Source organism: Amphiprion ocellaris, chromosome 9, assembly GCF_022539595.1.
Source record: "Amphiprion ocellaris isolate individual 3 ecotype Okinawa chromosome 9, ASM2253959v1, whole genome shotgun sequence".
In the NCBI taxonomy this organism is placed as follows: domain Eukaryota; kingdom Metazoa; phylum Chordata; class Actinopteri; family Pomacentridae; genus Amphiprion; species Amphiprion ocellaris.
Window position 1 is genome coordinate 31,902,081 of NC_072774.1, and position 17,866 is coordinate 31,919,946.

Genomic DNA, 17,866 nt, shown 5'->3' on the forward strand with positions numbered 1-17,866 from the left:
AAATCCACAGGTACCTCTAAATGATATATTGCCCTCTGACCTTTTTTCAAAAATCCGTTCATTCGCAATGGAGTTTAAAACATGGCAACACGCAACCTAAAGAAAAAAAAATGTAAAAAAAAAAAAGCCAGAATGAGATTTAACGATCAGTTTTCTTTACACGGAGCACAGATTTGATTTAGTCAGCTGTCATTGGCGGTGCAGCAGCTGATCAGGACTGAAATGTTAGTGGGTGTGACAGCTGGAGTTTGCTTTGCTGCTGCATGACGTGGAATAAGTGAAGTCCACCGGGAGCAGCGGACTTTAAACTACATGTTAATCTGACTGTTCGCAGATCAGCAGGGTTTCCTCCCCGAGGCCGGAGCACAGCCGTTTCCTACACCGATCTGAGTGAGTACCGTGCTGTCCCCGTACACCGTGAAGGCTAAACTGGTCAACCCTGTGGGTTCATGTTAGCAGTCTGCTGGAACACTGCTGCCTTTCACTACACAAGCCCCTCCCTCTGAGTGTATGCTCAGCTGTTTCTGTCTGTAGACTAGATCTGCTCACTGCTTCACTCCTGACAGTTTAGGAATAACATTTATTCACTCCACAGTAGATCATAATTCCAACGATTTCTCTGGTACTGATAAGATCACATCATTCATGGGAATCCACTATGTTTACTTAGGTGGGGAAGCTTTAGACACACCTTGTGCAAGCCAGTCACAGACTGACAGACTTCACTTTACCACGTGAACTGCCTGCTTTACCAATGATGGACTAACATCTCTTTTGTCACATTTAGTTGTAGCACACAATAGCGCCCCCAAGTCCTTAAATATGTCTTAAAAAGTCACCTACTAGCTTTTAGAATGTGAAATGCTGGATTCTGTTAATGTTAGTTGTCTAATTATGCATATTTCACGTCTCTCTCTCTCTTTCTCCATATCTATATCTATACACACACACACACACACACACACACACATATATATATAATATTCTTTATAGTTTTGATGTCTTCTTTTGATGTACAAAATAATGGTGTGTCCAAACTTTCAAATGGTAATGTGTGTGTATGTGTGTCTATATGTGTGTGTGTGTGTGTGTGTGTGTGTGTGTGTGTGTGTATGTATGTATGTATGTATATATGTATATATATATATATATATATATATATATATATATATATATATGTATATATATATATCACCATCACCATAATTAATCGCATTAAACCTTTTAGCGCAATTAACGCATCTGCAGCGCAGAATGACTCAAAATCCCTGACTCTGGCAATGCATTTCGGGTATTTAAAATTTGACGAGTTGCTTCTATTTCACCAGCGCAGCTTTCCAGTGTTTACGGCATTAGTTTATCAGCTCAGGAAACACACAGACCAATTAGGTACAAGTTCAGCCATCCCATGTGATGCTACTCAGCCAATGAATTGGTTTCTGCATTCCAGCCGCTAAACTATGCAGCTGAGTTCAGAAAACAGGTGAGGGACAGAGAGAGGAGGATGGACAGAAAGATAAACAAGAAAAGCAGTCAGAGAGTGCAGTGCTTCGCCAAGACTGTTCATTCCTTAATTTGTGTTCTCAGAAATCACGACAACATAGGCTCTGGCCATTTAATATAGATCGATCCACAGACTAACTAATACTAAATTACCTTGCGTGAGCACAGGTATGTGTTGTGCATGCGTATGTTATGTAGTACAGATACTGAATTGCGTGACCAAAATATGTAACGGGTCGAGTGAATTGTTGCACGTGTTACCGACCCGATTCTGCCGCCAAACCGTGGTTGGGCAGCCTCAGGTAGCGCTAGCCCGTTTAGCTTAGCGTGGCTCGTTAATGGTAACAGCCAATATAAGCCCGGACAAAGTTTGCAGGAGGAGAACGAGGCACTTTATTGAACCGGCAGCAACTGTCCACACTTTCAGTTCATCCAGGGTACACTGGCTTCTCACACTTGCCCTCTATGACTGGCTACATCATCAAGTTGCATCTCACTATGCCTCCACTTCCACACTCGTCTCTGCAACACACACACCGTTGCAGCGCTCCTCCTTACGTCACCCTCACTCACACACACACCATAACCTGCCCAGGTTAAAGGAGAGCAGGCTTGACCTGCAACACAGGTAACGGACACAGCGTTCACTTGTTGTCATGGTTACGGCGACGTCGTCCCAGCCGCTATATCTCACAATGGAAAATCCTTAACAAATCCATGGATCCAGACTATAAGCTGCATCACGGGCAAAATCTAATGAGGTGGTTCTTTTGTCATTTCTGACCTTCCCTGAAAATTTCATCCAAATCCGTTTGCCTGTTTTAGAGTAATGTTGCAGAAGGACAGACAGATTCACAGACAAACGTACGCCAGTCGTCACATAACTCCTCCGTTCCTTGGCGGAGTAATAAATAAATCGACACCGAGAGGAAAGTCGCCCTGCACATGTTGACTATGTTTGGCTCAACATACAGCTGTAAGCCAGCTTCTCAACTATGAACATAATCCAAACTAAATATGGTTCCAGACTCACCAATGAGCTCCAAATGTGTTTGAGAAAAACCCTGACACCGTTCAGACCATGATTCAGAATACTGGCTGCTCAGTTCTCCTATTAAGCAGCAGGGGTATAAGGGGAGTGATATAAGACAGAAAAAAATGTAAAAGTGTTCAACTGTTTACATTTTTTGAGATTTAGGTATTGGTAAAGATGTATATAAGTTAGTTCAGGTTGTTCAGTCATTATTTTTCACTTTATTTTCAGATGTACAGTTACATCAAAAGTTATTTATTAATAAATGTCAAAATGTTTTTGAACCATTCTGAGTTTATTTGACTTGACGATCAGTTATTGATTACATGCAGACACTAATAAAACTACTAGGTTACATCAACATATATCACATTCATCCAAGTTAGATATTAAGATTTTCTGGACCTTTGCTTTAATACATTTTCTCTGACTGGATTTCTTTGAATTTTAGTTGAATACCCCTGTGCTAAACAGCATGTTGGCCCTCTTTTTCAATTAAAAAAAAATCCCAAAGACCGAACAGTCTACCAACTTACAGTAATATGAACATTCTGCAGGAAAGAGTTTTTTTCACCAAAGCACAGGCGTTTTTAAACATGTTAAGTGCATATATACTCCCTTCTTTGTTGAATCTTTTTCCTCATGCAAAATGTATGCGATTAATATAGATAAAAAATGAATTACACTTAATCGTGATTAATCGAAATAATCCACAGCAAACTGCGATTAATCTGATTAAACATTTTAATCGGTTGCCAACACACACACATATATATATATATATATATATGTGTGTGTATGTATATGTGTATATATGCATACATACACACACACTCACGTATAATATATAAATTAACGATGCATGTAACATAACTAAAGAAATAATGTAGCTAGAATCCTGAAATTTTGCAGGCTCATTGATATCTACATATGGTTTTCAATGGTACAACCCTGCTGTGATAGAATAATAGAAACCAGTTATATGATGATGTGATTTGTTTTTTTTCTATTCCTATATTCCACCAACCAAAAAACTTTAATTGTCCATCGTAAGAGGCTGGAGTTTTTTTCCTGTGATTGGCACCAATTGAAGCTTTAAAAATGTGTATGGTGCCAATAAGAGGCATACTTTATAAAAAAAAAATACATTTACACAATTACATTTTGAGCATTTATGGACAATATGAACATACAGTTCTATTGGTGCCACTCACAGCAAAAAAAATCAAAAATTAAAAAATCAGTTACTTAGGGTGAAAAATTAAAGTTTTGTAGTTGGTGGAATATCTGAGTAGACAGAGACATTGGCATTTTTTGACCAAATGTACACCATCATATAACTGGTTTGTATTGTTCTATCAAAGCATATCAAAGTTTATGGCATTGACGACCAAATGTACACATCAATGGGCCTACAAAATTTCAGGACTTTAGCTACATTGTTTTTCAACATTATTTCTACATAATGTTTTTGCTCCACAGATTGTAATGAAGAAAACGACGCAAAAATCAACTTGACTCCACCTTCTTTCAGATTTTATAAGTCAATAACTAATGTTACCTGTTACCCCAGATTTTACACATGGTCAAATCAACCCATATTGAACACAAAGCACAAAACAAATCTGTCAAACTGAAGATGGTCAGGTGTGGGGCATGTGGAGAACTGAGGCGGAATGACTCCTGCATGACATTTTGTACCTTTTCTGTTCCCTTCTGTCCCTCTTGTGCAGGTGTCCTGGGAGGGGGAGGATGCAGCAGGAGCCGCCAACAGACAGCAGTGGCTTCAGGTTCACTCCTCTGGTGGTGGTGGAACTAGCCTCAAATGTTAAGGAGGAGACCATTACATGGCTGCTCAGCAGGATAAGAGACCAACAGCAGAATGGAGGTGTGGAAGTTCATCTGCTCCCTTCTGTTAGTTGTTTCTGTTGCTCTTTTATTACACTCACTGTTGTTAACCCTTTCCTTTGTCCCAGGTGCTGAGCTGTTCGCGGAGCAGTTGGGCCCTTCAGTCGAGGCTCAGGAGAAGGAAAACCCCAATGTATTTCTGGTTGGGGCCTCATGGCAGAGGTTGCTTTCTGGTGCTGAGGATGTGGGCCTCTTCAAGGAGTATAACGATGGGTCCATGAGGGGCTTCACACGTGCCAACAAACACAACTTCAAAGACTTTAAAGGTAAAGTTCGACATGATCTCAGTGATGCTAATCTACGCACTGCCCTACAACACTTCATGCCCCTGTCCTATTTCCAACAAGAAAAGTACTCAGAGAGAGCAGTACTCCGCCAAGGCTCTCAGTCGTTGTATCATTTCTGATGGATGAAATCTTTAAAAAATTCGTGGTCCACAGCGGTGGATTTATAGTAGGATCACAATCATGTGATCGTCAGCAGGCAGCTGACGTAGTGTTCACTTGTCGTCATGGTTACAGTGACGCTGTGCCTCTATCTCGTAATGATACAGAAATCTTTATCGAATCCATGGATCCAGACTATAAGCTGCATCACTGCCAAAATCGAACCGCTTGGTCTTTGTGTCATTTCTGACCTTCCGTGAAAATTTCATCCAAATCTGTTTTTGAGTAACAAACAAACAAACCAGTGCTGATTGTCACATAACTAAACAATAAAAGCAAAATCACACAAATTCTGCACATTTAAGTTCCATTGTACTTTCATGTTGGTGATATCCAAATTAGGTTGGCTGTTCAATTGAAATGTGTTTTCCTCTCTCTTTTCACATGGAGAGAAATGAACAAAACATTCAGCTGGATATTGAACTAGATAGCAAATATATGATATATAATTGTACATCATTTCAGCCTGTCCTTTCAAATTAAATTTTAACAATTAGTCCTTTGTTTCATTGCTGCTGATCACAATGGTGAGTAAGTTGACGACTGTTTAGTAGCAGGATCATTGTTCATTACTACCGCTGTTCAAGCATGTGTCAGATTTCTAATCATCACTACTGCAAACTTTCAAGCTCCAAAATCAAAAGAGGTGAAGGATAATTGTAGTGTCAGAACAAGCTGTTGTCACGGATACACTCTGACTGCAGTATTGGTCACAGTTTGAGATGACTGGCCTCCCTATCAGCCTCTGAATTGTAGCAGTATTGCTGTTGAACAAGCCTTTGATGTGAATGTCACTGTGGCTGTTTGTTTGCTGTTTGTCTCTGATCCGCCCTTTCTCTCCAGGGGATGGAGACGGCTTCCTCAGTATGGCTGAGTGTCAGTACATTATCAAGCATGAGCTGGAAACACTGCGAGCCAAAGATGAGACTCATGTACCAGGACACAGCCAGGCCAAGCTCTACCCTGGGAAATCTATCAGTGAGTCTCTGTCCTCATCTCACTCAGTTGTAGATTCAAATGAGCTTTGTAGTGATCCCCTTACAGATGTTTCTTCATTTGTTAGCTAGTTAACTCAATGGAATAGACAAGAGAGAGCAACTGCATCAGCTTATTTTCACTAGAAAAGCTATTTTAAACCATTAATAAATTTACAATCTTTAGGCTGTGGACTGTTTGTTGGACTAAACAAGAAATTTAACAGTGTCAGCTTGGACTGTTGAGTCTAAAAGAGTTCATTCATTGACCTAGCTGAAAATAATAGTTAAGTGCTGCTGACATTCTGTAGCATAAGTATCAAAGGACAAATGTTGTTAAATGATGATGTTTGTCAAGAGAACCAATAATAATGGCAGTAATAATAATAATAATAATAATAATAATACATTTTATTTAAAGCGCCTTTCAAGGAACTCAAGGACACTTTACAGAGGCATAAAAATTGACAACAGTAATTAAAAACTATACAATAAAAAATATCAATAACAAGAAAAAACAAAGAACAACAAACAGGTGTGGCACAGTGAGGTTAGGGTGTGAGGAAGTATGCAGTCCTGAACAGGTGAGTTTTGATTTTGGATTTGAAAATTGGGAGGGTATCACAGTTCCTGGTATCTGGGGGAAGGGAGTTCCAGAGCTGGGGAGCAGAGCGGCTGAAGGCTCTGCTCCACTGAGACGGGCGAAGTTATACAAATGACCACCGACTAATAAGCAACAGCCGCTGATTGATGAATTTTACGTTGATGATGTAAAAGCAATAATGCTTTGCTCCTCTCTCTAAAATGGTTACTTTTTCAGTTCTAGCTATTGACAGGACTCTACTATTTCAGCAGCTGCTGTAGCACATTTACATTTTCTCCAGTGTGACTCAGAGATTCTATAGTAGTAGTAAAGTTGTGAAGTTCCAAGAAAAGAAGGCAGCACAACTCAGCCTCCACCTCTCCTTGGGAGCAGACTGAATGCAGCCTGTCTCCCCTCTACTGCCTTTGTACCTCCCTCTCTCTCTCTTTTCGACTATCTCGCTCTCTGTGTGGCTGCAGTATGGAAACAATAAATATGCAAATGCAGTGAAATATTCCCAAAGCGAGATAAGGAAGCAATGAACTTGCAGTAGAGATAGGATGCCTCTATTCAGCGCTTGTGTTTGACAAATCGTGTTAAAGCAGAATGTAATCATTTTCGACAAATGATGCACTCAAGAAATGGCAGATGAAATGATAGAGCTTTCATGTACTTATATTTAGTCACTGTGCATTGGACAATAGGAATTACTGCTATAGACAGTGCATTGTGTAGAATGGGCAAGCTCCCAGCTATTGTTTGCCTGTCCTTGTTTTAGAAAATTAAGCTGCGTGTTTACTTAGTTGGGAAAGTGAGTTCTGACAAACAAAAGTGAGGGGTAAAAACACTGCAAGGACATTTTATCATCTCCCCAAAAGTCAGTAAAGCATCTTTCACATATTTTACAACTCTGATGAAATAGTATTTTACACAGTGCCTAAACATATTTTTCTTCATCACAATATACATCATTAAACAGATGAAACTGTTGTGTTGCTAACAAGGACTAACAAGCGTGTTTTCTTATTTATGTCTTAGTTCGCAGACTGCTGTCCAAAGGGCTCTTGGTCCAAATTTTTCCTCTGCATGAAAAGGAAGAACTAAAGAGGCTCTCCTTTTCTTGGTATAAAAAGGTGAAGTTGTCCCTTCAGCCTCTTGGTAAGTGGAAGATGTACCACTGTCTCTCATTGTCTCTCTTGAAAACATTGTGAGAATGGAGAATAATTCACATTGTGTGGGATGAATAGTTGCTTTGTCTACAGTGGGACTGTGTTCAGAAGTTGTGCTGCATCTTACACTGTTCTCTAGAACAACATATAAAGGCCTTGAAATCCTCTTATTGTTGTTCTTTACTTTGGATGATTCATTTGTTCCCTTTTAATTTCCTCTAATGTTTAGAATAATTTCCCATTTTGTCAATTTTGACTGAAACTCATGTCAGTGTTCCCATCAGTGCTGCTACATACTACTTTCTTTTTCATTCTCTATCCTCAGATGACATCCGGCACTACTATGGGGAGGGACAGGCCCTCTACTTTGGCTTTCTAGAGTACTTCACCTTTGCCCTGGTGCCTATGGCCCTCATTGGGGTGCCTTACTATCTGTTTGACTGGGAGGACTATGACAAATATGTAGTCTTTGCTGTATTCAACTTGATCTGGTGCACTGTGATCCTAGAGGTATGGAGACTGATTTTACTCCCATATAAATCATTTTATCATTATCATGATGTTAGCTTTTTGGACAACATGGTTTTTAGTCACAAGCATATGTGGTTGTGGGACAAGGGTCTTTCTAGGATATTTAGATGTCCCAGACAAGACAATGCATGGTACGCATTGCACATCATTGACATCTGAACATAAATTAAAAATAGAGTAAATCAGTAAAATATGGTGCTGTTTTCAGTAAAGATGCTAATACTTTAACCCCCAGTGCTGTATTTTGTTGATGCAGGAATATCTTTATTTCCCATAATCTTTTTTTTTTGCATATCAAAGGACTACAGGGCAGTTCATTCATTATGCTTTCAGTCAATTAAGTGTTGCTTCTGGCTGTGTATATGTATCTACATGGAAAATGATTACTTTCTACTCTTTTTGATACCTCTTTAACACTGAGATAAATTGCAAGTTGTGTTTTTAAAATAAATCCAGGTTTTCCTGTAGTGCAAGTAAATTCCTGTAAGAGAACGTCTTTGGCTGAAGCTTCATTAGTTTACAATAAAATAGAAAAGAAATTGACTCATGCAGAGCAGCTGCAATGAAACAAAGGAATTATTATTATGAACAATGTGAACAAAGAAGTAATCAGACTGAGATGTTCTGAGTCCGTGTCTTCAGGCAGGAAACAGCTGGACATTTTTTTCTGAACCAATTAAAGAAGCCTTAAATTCCACCCTCCGTCACGGCAACCTTAGCCTGATTCAGGTTTAGGTCATCTTGCACTGCCTCAAGGGGAATCTATTGAGTTTGTTTTTGCCTTTCTGCTTATTCATCACCTCACCCTCCAGGACTGACACAACAGGTTCAGCTGGAGGAGTTGGAGGAGGCGGTAGAGTTGCACCACAACTAGACTAGTGAATGCATTTCTGGTACAGGCTGGCTGAGTGTGAAACCCTCCTGAATGGAAGGAGATTTGAGATTGCCAACCAAAAGATGCAGTAGAGAAGGAACAACAGCAGAGTCTGGTTCTCTGCTGGACCTCTGCAGACATGATATCACACCAGAGTGTAGTTCTGGGCCAGATAGTAGTTCAGCCTGGCTGATAGCCAAACCCTCCCAATACCAATGATGACAGGAGGTTTGTAAGTTGGGACTGCAGAAGAAGGTGGAGCTGGCCCTACAACAAAGTCTGGTTCTGGGCAAGGCATTTGCTGTTTTGCTGAACCATCCATATTGTTTTTGGTAGGTTGTCCAGCACTGGTGGAGAATAAAAAAGCACTGTTGACGTCTGGGCTGCAAAAAAAGCCTGCTGGTTGAGTCTAGTTAATACTGACAGTCAGTCTGTGCTGGATGGTAGTGATGACAGGAGGTACATAAGTGGAGGTCTGAGGAGTTAGGAAACCGATCAATAGAAGAGAACATTAATGCAGGAGGTGGTGGAAATGTGTGGTCTGGTTATGGACTAGGTGAAAGCTGCTGGACATGTTCATTAATACCAGTGTTAGCAGGTAATCTCTGTTTGGTTCAGGGTGCCACTTCAGGTCCAGCTTTTCATCCACATCTTCAGCAGAGGTGTTGATGACCTTTGCATCATACACCACATTTGCTGGCAGGGATAGTTGTCTTTAGTTTGTGGATTTGCAGGGTAGTTTGTATCTCAAACAGCAGACCAATCTCCCGTGCTGTAACGTCACAGATGGTGTTCAGTAGGTCTGCTGCAAAGCAGTTCGGCATCTTCCTCAGAGTGTCTGGAGGGTACACTGGCCTCACCTTTTCCTGTATAGACAGGACCGTGTTGTCTCTGATGGAGCAGCAGCAGGTGACCTGATGGATCTTGATGGACAGAGCAGTAGAGACTCCATTAAGAACAGCTTTTTTGACAGCAACAGCTATTCTACTGAGGTGCTGGGAGTGAATGATAAAGAAGGTGAATGCAAAAGGTATGCAGAAGCCTTGCAAGACTTTGGGAACCAGCTTTATCACCATCTCTTGTGGTCTGCAGCCAAGAAATCTGCTAAAACTGGAAAATTATTTTAAATATTGAAAACGAGGAGGCATAGCCTCTGGTGAAACAAGCAACCTTCTGGCTTAGCCTCATGTCTCTCCTTTGCATGCTGGTGTTCAGCTCAGTCATATATTCAGCAGCTTTGAAAGTTCAGCCATCAATGCAATCTTTGATTTATAGGAATTGATGCGGCAGCAGATCTGCAGAGTGCGTTCAGAGATGTGTCAAATATCACCCTGCTGGCTCTGTAGAGGTCTCTGTGTCCTTCAGTGAACTCCCTTTGATTTTTGTTTTTTTAGATCACGATGTAGACAAAGGCGGTTGTGTTTTTCATGAAGATTTGAACTAACTGATAAAATGTTACTATGTTTGTAAAGCAAGCATTGATCACACCTGGTCAGGCCACGGGAGCACGAGAGAGGATAAACAAAGAGAAGAAATAAAATATACACAAAAATATAATCTTATTGGTTATACTCCTCACCCAGCAGCTGATTCTTTAATCCAACCATGCTGACCATCATCTGGTTCACATTAATTGCCAAAACAGGCTGGTCAATTTGGTAAAAGGACTGGTTAATGTCGTACTTGCCTCATCAAACATAAAATGTGCAACTATGCCAAATATATTCTGTACTCTAGAAGAATTAAGAGACCCAATGATTCCCATAACTTCTAATTTAGTGTACCCATTCTATAAATTGAACATACAATATATTGATGCATTACAGTCCAAAAACATTGTACAGTGATAGCTGCAGAATCATCAGAACAGTGGTTAACAGCATCTACTACTTCAGTTTTAGTAGGTTTTTTTGTGTGTGTCCTAATGCTATAGATAAGTTGTTGGACAGAAATAGTCTTCATTGAGCAATTGAAAATAATATAAATAAGCCTCTTTTGTTTCATTTTTAAAATATTAGTTTAAAACTGTGTTCATCCTCCTGTGATGGCCCTACATGTGATTACACATCACCTTCTCATTTATAGTACATCTGCTTGGATGTGTGATTATGACAGATGATCATATGAGCATGATTCCCAAGCGCTAGCTAAGATGTTATTTAAAGCCTGTATTCACACCTTTGACTTAACTTAACTTAAAGACTGTTCAGCACTTCATAATCATCCCATTTCTAAAGCCCAGGCGTTCTTCTTGTGTGTTTAGTATATAGATTTACACTGCACTCAGACCCTGCTCCATTTTTCATATTTTATTTTGCTGCTTTATGCTAACATCATTTAAATTAATCTCCCCTGAATTTAAATGATGAACTGTTTTGGCCTCAACTCTAATGGGAGTACCACTCCAGGGCTTTAAAAGGGGCAGCTAGAATATAAAATATTGTCTGAATACTGCAGATTGTATTAGCATATTACAGTACTGAGTGAAAGAGGAGCAAACTGCTGAATGCTGATTAACTGATCTGCTAAACCTTTCCTCCACCAGTTATGGAAGCGATTCAGTGCCTCACTAGCCTACCGCTGGGGCACATTGAGCAGGAAAAAGGCCTTTGAAGAACCTCGACCTGGATTTCATGGTGTCCTCGGCTTCAACCCTGTGACGGGACGTGAGGAGCCAGTTTATCCCACCGCCAAGAGGCACCTACGAATCTACCTTGTGTCCCTGCCTTTTGTCCTGCTCTGCCTCTACCTGTCCCTCTACGTCATGATGATCTACTTCCAGATGGAGGGATGGGCGCTGTCGGTCCATGATGAGGACCCCACGTTCTGGACAGGAATACTCTTGTTCATTCCCAGTATTATCTACGCTGTGGTCATAGAAATCATGAATCTCATCTATAGATACGCTGCTGAGTTCCTCACCGAGTGGGGTGAGTAGTTTTATCACATTCTAAATCTGTTTTAGGAAGTTCCAGTATAGACACAACTTCAGCCATATATTGCCATGAGTTAATAATTCATGGCATGTATAACACAAAAATGATAAATGTGTTTCCTGCCTCTCAAATATGACAGTTAGTTGCTTTTATTTTCACAATAGAGTAATTATCTTGAGGTTTAGTACTATTAGTCGGACAAAACAAACAATCTGAAGATGTCACTTAAGGCCCTAGGGACTTCCAATAGACTTTTTTTCACTTTTCAGTCGTATTTTATAGACTAAATAGTAAATCTATTAATAGAAAATTTTAAAAAATGACAATGAAAAAAAAAGTTGCAGTTGCAACCATAGGTCAAATCAGTAACTGAGCTGCACATTTATTTAGCAGAAACCTTTGCACAAAAATGACTTACAGGAGCTGATCAGACCTATTTTTGAAAAATGCCCTGGCTCTGAGGAACAGCCAGTCACTGCTACGCTTGTCAGTTTTAAGTAATGTTATTTTTTAAAAACTCTTTAGAGACTGACATTTATGTTAAAATCCATATAGTAGCTCAGATTATTTTTTGGCTGACTAAACGTCTACTTAATACTGTGGATTGCACTTGAATAACATTCGTTGACCTTGCAAGCTAAAATGCAACGATCAATCATATGTGATACTCTGCTTGTATGTATTGTTAGAGATTTTGGTGAGATTTAAATTTTTACTGCTGACATGCTCCAAATATTTTTCCTCACTGTGTGTTCAGAAAATCACCGACTGGAGTCTTCGTACCAGAATCACTTGGTCCTCAAAGTATTAGTCGTAAGTATACGTAACTTATTTTTGTGTTGCATAACATTCTGCATTTCATCATTTGTTGATCAGGCAGCAGTTTTTCTGTCCACCACCTGACTTATCATAACTGTTCTGTCTTTTTTCTCTGTAGTTCAACTTCTTCAACTGTTTTGCATCGCTGTTCTACATCGCCTTCGTTATGCAGGACATGGTGCTGTTGAGACAGGTAGGTCTACCTTCCCACAATTCACCTTATTCTTTTTTACTTCATTCCATCGTCCACTTTTCCATAATTTTATTTGCTTAGATGGTTTACTTGTGCTCTGTGGTTTATTTCTTTATTTTACTTTCTTCTTTCCCTATTCTATTCATCTCTTCTCCTGCCCTTGATTCCTGTATTTCTTTTGTCTTCATACCTAACCACTGTTCCTACCTTTGTGTTTTTCTCTTATTTTGTCCTCCCTCTTTTCTCCCCTCACTACTCCTGACTTCTGTTGCATCTTTCTCTTCATTCTTTTCTTCTTTGCACAGAGTCTGGCCACCTTGTTGATCACCAGTCAGATCTTGAATCAGTTCATGGAAGCTTTCCTGCCTTACTGGCTCCAGAGGAGGCGCAACAAAAAGATGATCCGCAAAGTCCAGAAGAAAAGAACTTTGGAGGATAAAGAGCTTCCTCTGGTGGAGCAAGTTCGACTGGAGGCCGACATGAGCACCTACTTGGTCAGTAAACATCATCTTTATTAAAGTGAAAATCTCACCAAAAAAAAATCCATACAATCATCCTTTAAATTGTGTGTGTGTGGGTGTATGCCTCTCTGTGCTTTTTAACTTCTTTCAGGGTACATTTGATGACTACCTGGAGCTGTTCCTTCTGTTCGGATATGTCAGTCTGTTCTCCTGCGTCTACCCTCTGGCTGCTGTCCTGGTGGTGTTGAACAACATCACTGAGGTTTATTCTGATGCCTTCAAAATGTGTCAAGTGTTCAAACGACCCTTCTCTGACCCAGCTGCAAACATAGGAGTGTGGCAGGTGAGACACGCAGACACAGCTAGCCTGTGTGAACCACTGTGTCAGATTGCTTTGGTGACTTTCATGGATTTGTCAGATTACTCTTGACACACAAGGCAGTTGATGTTATTTTTTTAGGAAAAGCTAAACACAAAGGATGTCTGATGTTCTTTATTTTTAAAGCACTGACCAAAGCAAAGGTTCAGATATTACTAAACCGCTTTAGACCAGTAAATGTTGCACATATCCTCCATATCCTTGTTGAAATATTAAGCTTCCTCCTGAAATGTTATCTGAGTGTACTGCCCATGAGAACATTATAGCTCCCTTGGGGCAAAATATTGTTAGCCTTATTTTTAACATGCAGTCCTAATCTGAACAAGCTGCTTGATTAAGTACAGCATGCTGTATCACTTACTCTACAGTCTGCCCAGCTGGAAAAAATGGTTTCCATTTTTGGAAACAAATCATTGACTGTTGTTGTCTCTCTGTCTCTGTGTCCAGCTTGCCTTTGAGGCCATGAGTGTGATAGCTGTTGTGACCAACTGTGCACTGATCGGCATGTCCCCACAAGTCAAAGCTTACTTTCCTGAATCAGAGACACAACTAATACTGTGGACTGTGGCTATTGAGGTAATTCATGTACACACAAATACACAGAGATATTTCCATGTGCATACACAAGTATCTACACTACCGTTCAAAAGTTTGGAGTCACTTAAAAATGTTCTTTTATTTGAAAGAAAAGCAGTTTTTTCAATGACGATAACATTAAATGAATGATAAATCCAGTGTAGACGTTGTTAATGTGGTAAATGACTATTCTAGCTGGAAACAGCTGATTTTTAATGGAATATCTCCATAGGGGTACAGAGGAACATTTCCAGCAACCATCACTCCTGTGTTCTAATGCTACATTGTGTTAGCTAATGGCGTTGAAAGGCTCATTGATGATTAGAAAAGGGCTGGACCTGAATATCCCAATATTCAGTCATTACTGTGGTATCTGAATATTTATTTTAAGATTCGAATATTCAGATCCCCGCGATCAGACGTGACGATCCGATCCGAATATTCAGATATTTGTCATTAATCAGGGTCAAATATCCGGAGCCCAGAAATTGCTATTCGTGCCAGCCCTAGATTAGAAAACCCTTGTACAGTTATGTTAGCACATAAATAAAAGTGTGAGTTTACATGGAAAATATGAAATTGTCTGGATGACCTAAACTTTTGAACAGTACTGCATGTACATAGAACAGTAGCATAGTGTTTATGCTGTCTTTTGCAGTACAACAGTAATTTTGTAATTGTTTTGGGATCACAAAGCAAGGTTACCAACCAACCTATGAGGAGTTGGGAAATGTCAGTTTTCTTAGGAGGATTGTTATAGAAAGTGATCTTTTTTTTTTCAATATTAGCCATCAAATTGATTCTATTTGTGATATATCTGTGTTCTAGATAAACTACTGTCAAATCCTTCTTACTTTTCACTGACACACTCTCTTCAGATTGTTGTAACATTATGCACACACCTAACACAACAACAACAACCATCATTTCTTCTTTTATGAGACTAATTTAGTGTAGCTCAGTATGTAAAATGCTGGAGCACAGAACAAGACAAGCTGTGTTGCCTTTCTGCTCCATTTGGAATTGTGTAGATCTCTGGCACATCTTGACATTACTTATTATGTCGTTTGCCTCATTTTAGGCTGTGTGTACTGTGCTGTGACATTGTTTGTTAAAATTATTGACCGTAGTGGCTTCAGGTTTTTCGGTTGAAAGTGGATCCTATTTATTTGTTTTTATGGCAGAAAACTTGACTTGTTATAGCAGAAAATGTGTTCTTAACAATGGCTCAGTTCTATCAGGTGTCCCAGTAATGCCCAATACCAGGACACTGAAGCAGCAAATGTGATTGAAATACATTATTTTATAATGTTTTGAAATTACACTTGTGTTTTTCCTGTTATGACTCGTGAGTCTGCTTCAGAAATAGTACATTTTCATTCTGTCCAGGTTGGTTGAATATAATAATGTTGCTAAAACATTGGTGTTCAGTGTTTAGTTAACAGCATTAAAAATACAATTAAAGCTTCTCAATGCCCCATGCAGTTCTATTTACTCTGTGTGATTAGGGTTTTTAATTGAAACATGAATGTCCAGCCTTGCTCTGTGGCTGTATACTCCTCAGTTACAGGCTGGTTGTAGAAAGGCCAATGAAGATTTTTGCTCACTAGATGGAGCCACAGTCCAAATTAGAGTCCCAAAGATCTGTGAGTGAGACATGGAGGATGGGTTCTGGGGAAAGAGATATTGTGTACATGAGTGTGTACCCAGAAAGGTTTTTGCACTGTTCATATCCATCCTATCATTGTTTCAGCTTTTGTGTGTGTGTCTTCCTCTTTGTGTGTTAAGAATCAAGAATTCACACTCCATGTTCTTCCTCTCTTGAGTCTGTTTCTATTAACATTAATGTCAACCCGCTCCCTTTTTCTGTTCAAACAGCAACATATTGTCTAACACGCACGCACACGCACACGCACACGCACATGCACACGCACACACACACACACACACACACACACACACACACACACACACACACACACACACACACACACACACACACACTCACACACACACACACACGCCTCATACCTCCTGAGAAAAAGCCCAAAAATAGCAGCAAACAGAGAAATAGCGAACCTGTTGTGGGTGGATGGGTGAGTGGGGGGGGAGGTTTCTTTAGGACAATCACAGAGAAAACATTTGTATATTTGTGCTGCTTTACCAAGCTCCTGGGGGATGATTGTTCTAACCATCTAGTTGTTGTCTCAGACTGTAAAACACTCTCTAAAGTCTACTGTATCTCAATATACAGCTTTTCTCTGCTGATGCCAAGGCAGAAACTGGGTCATATTGATCGTCTGCATGTTTGATTGAATGTGTGGTCTGCACCCACAGAGCTAAATGATGAACTCCATAGTCCATGGAAAACTTGTTCACTGTGTGTGATCTGTCTTCTTCAGCAGCTGTCAGGATAGACATATAGAGATAGAAATCTTCTTTTGTTGGGAGTTCTGTTTTGGTGAGTGATAGATTCAGTTGTTTTAGCCTCAGGTTGCTGTCAGGCCCCTGCCAGTTCCTGCTATTGAGTCTCAGATATCTTTTGTCCATGGAACCTCGTATTTGGAAAGAAAGTAAGTAAGTAAGTTAGTAAGTAAAGTTTATTTCTTAAGCGCTTCTCACAGATAAAAACCACAAAGTGCTTTACAATTAAATACTAGAAAATAAAACAAACAATAAAATACATATACAAGACAAGAGGAAGAAATTGTCAACCAAATGCTTTCCTGAACAGCAGTGTCTTCAAGCCCTTCTTAAAAGAGTCCACAGATTCAGCAAAACGGAGAGACATTGGTAAAGCATTCCACAAAGTTGGGGCCACAAACTGAAATGATCGCTCTCCTCGAGTTTTATAGTTAGTCTTAGGAACCTCAAGCAGATTCTGTCCAGCAGAACGAAGAGCACGACTAGGGGAGTATGGAGTCAACATCTCCAATATATAATGAGGAGCCTGACCATGCAAGGCTCTGAAGGTGAGAACTAAAATCTTAAAATCAATCCTGAATTTCACAGGGAGCCAGTGTAACTCTGATAACACGGGAGTGATGTGTGATCTCTTTGAGGTTCTTGTCAAAAGTCTAGCTGCTGAGTTTTGGACTAATTGCAATTTTCTAAAGACAGTCTGATTCAGACAAGCAAAAACAGAATTACAATAGTCCAGCCGCGAAGATATAAATGCATGAATGACTGTTTCTAAGTCTTTCCTGCACAGCATTTTCCGAATTTTAGAAATGTTTCTTGGTAATTGTGGTAAAATGGTAAAAGCAATTTCTGACAACCTGTTTGCAGTGTGTTTCAAAGGACATGGCCTGGTCAAACACAACCCCCAGGTTTCTGAGGCTGGGTTTGACAGTGGGGCCAAGTGAGCCAAGATGCTGCTTAATCAGTGCAATTTTATCATCAGGAGCAAAGATAAGTGTCTCTGGAAAGACTTTTGTTGTAGTGACTTTTGTCACTCATGCTGCCAAAACAGCTCTGACCT

General features: G+C 39.9%; 1 protein-coding gene across 2 annotated transcripts in view; it reads left to right on the plus strand.

The window, feature by feature from the left end:
* ano10a (anoctamin 10a) overlaps window positions 1–17,866 on the plus strand; it is a 42,656-nt gene that overhangs the window by 1,800 nt on the left and 22,990 nt on the right. The window contains exons 2-13 of one of the 2 annotated variants that reach the window (XM_023278055.3): window positions 335–390; window positions 4,270–4,424; window positions 4,513–4,710; window positions 5,734–5,868; window positions 7,486–7,605; window positions 7,942–8,126; window positions 11,567–11,951; window positions 12,715–12,770; window positions 12,895–12,969; window positions 13,275–13,463; window positions 13,582–13,773; window positions 14,257–14,385. In XM_023278055.3, the coding sequence (XP_023133823.2) occupies window positions 4,289–4,424; window positions 4,513–4,710; window positions 5,734–5,868; window positions 7,486–7,605; window positions 7,942–8,126; window positions 11,567–11,951; window positions 12,715–12,770; window positions 12,895–12,969; window positions 13,275–13,463; window positions 13,582–13,773; window positions 14,257–14,385 (1,800 nt within the window). In that variant the 5' untranslated portion in view covers window positions 335–390; window positions 4,270–4,288. Of the gene's footprint in view, window positions 1–233; window positions 391–4,269; window positions 4,425–4,512; window positions 4,711–5,733; window positions 5,869–7,485; window positions 7,606–7,941; window positions 8,127–11,566; window positions 11,952–12,714; window positions 12,771–12,894; window positions 12,970–13,274; window positions 13,464–13,581; window positions 13,774–14,256; window positions 14,386–17,866 lie in introns of those variants that run through there. The other variant, XM_055013545.1, reaches the window with a different exon arrangement.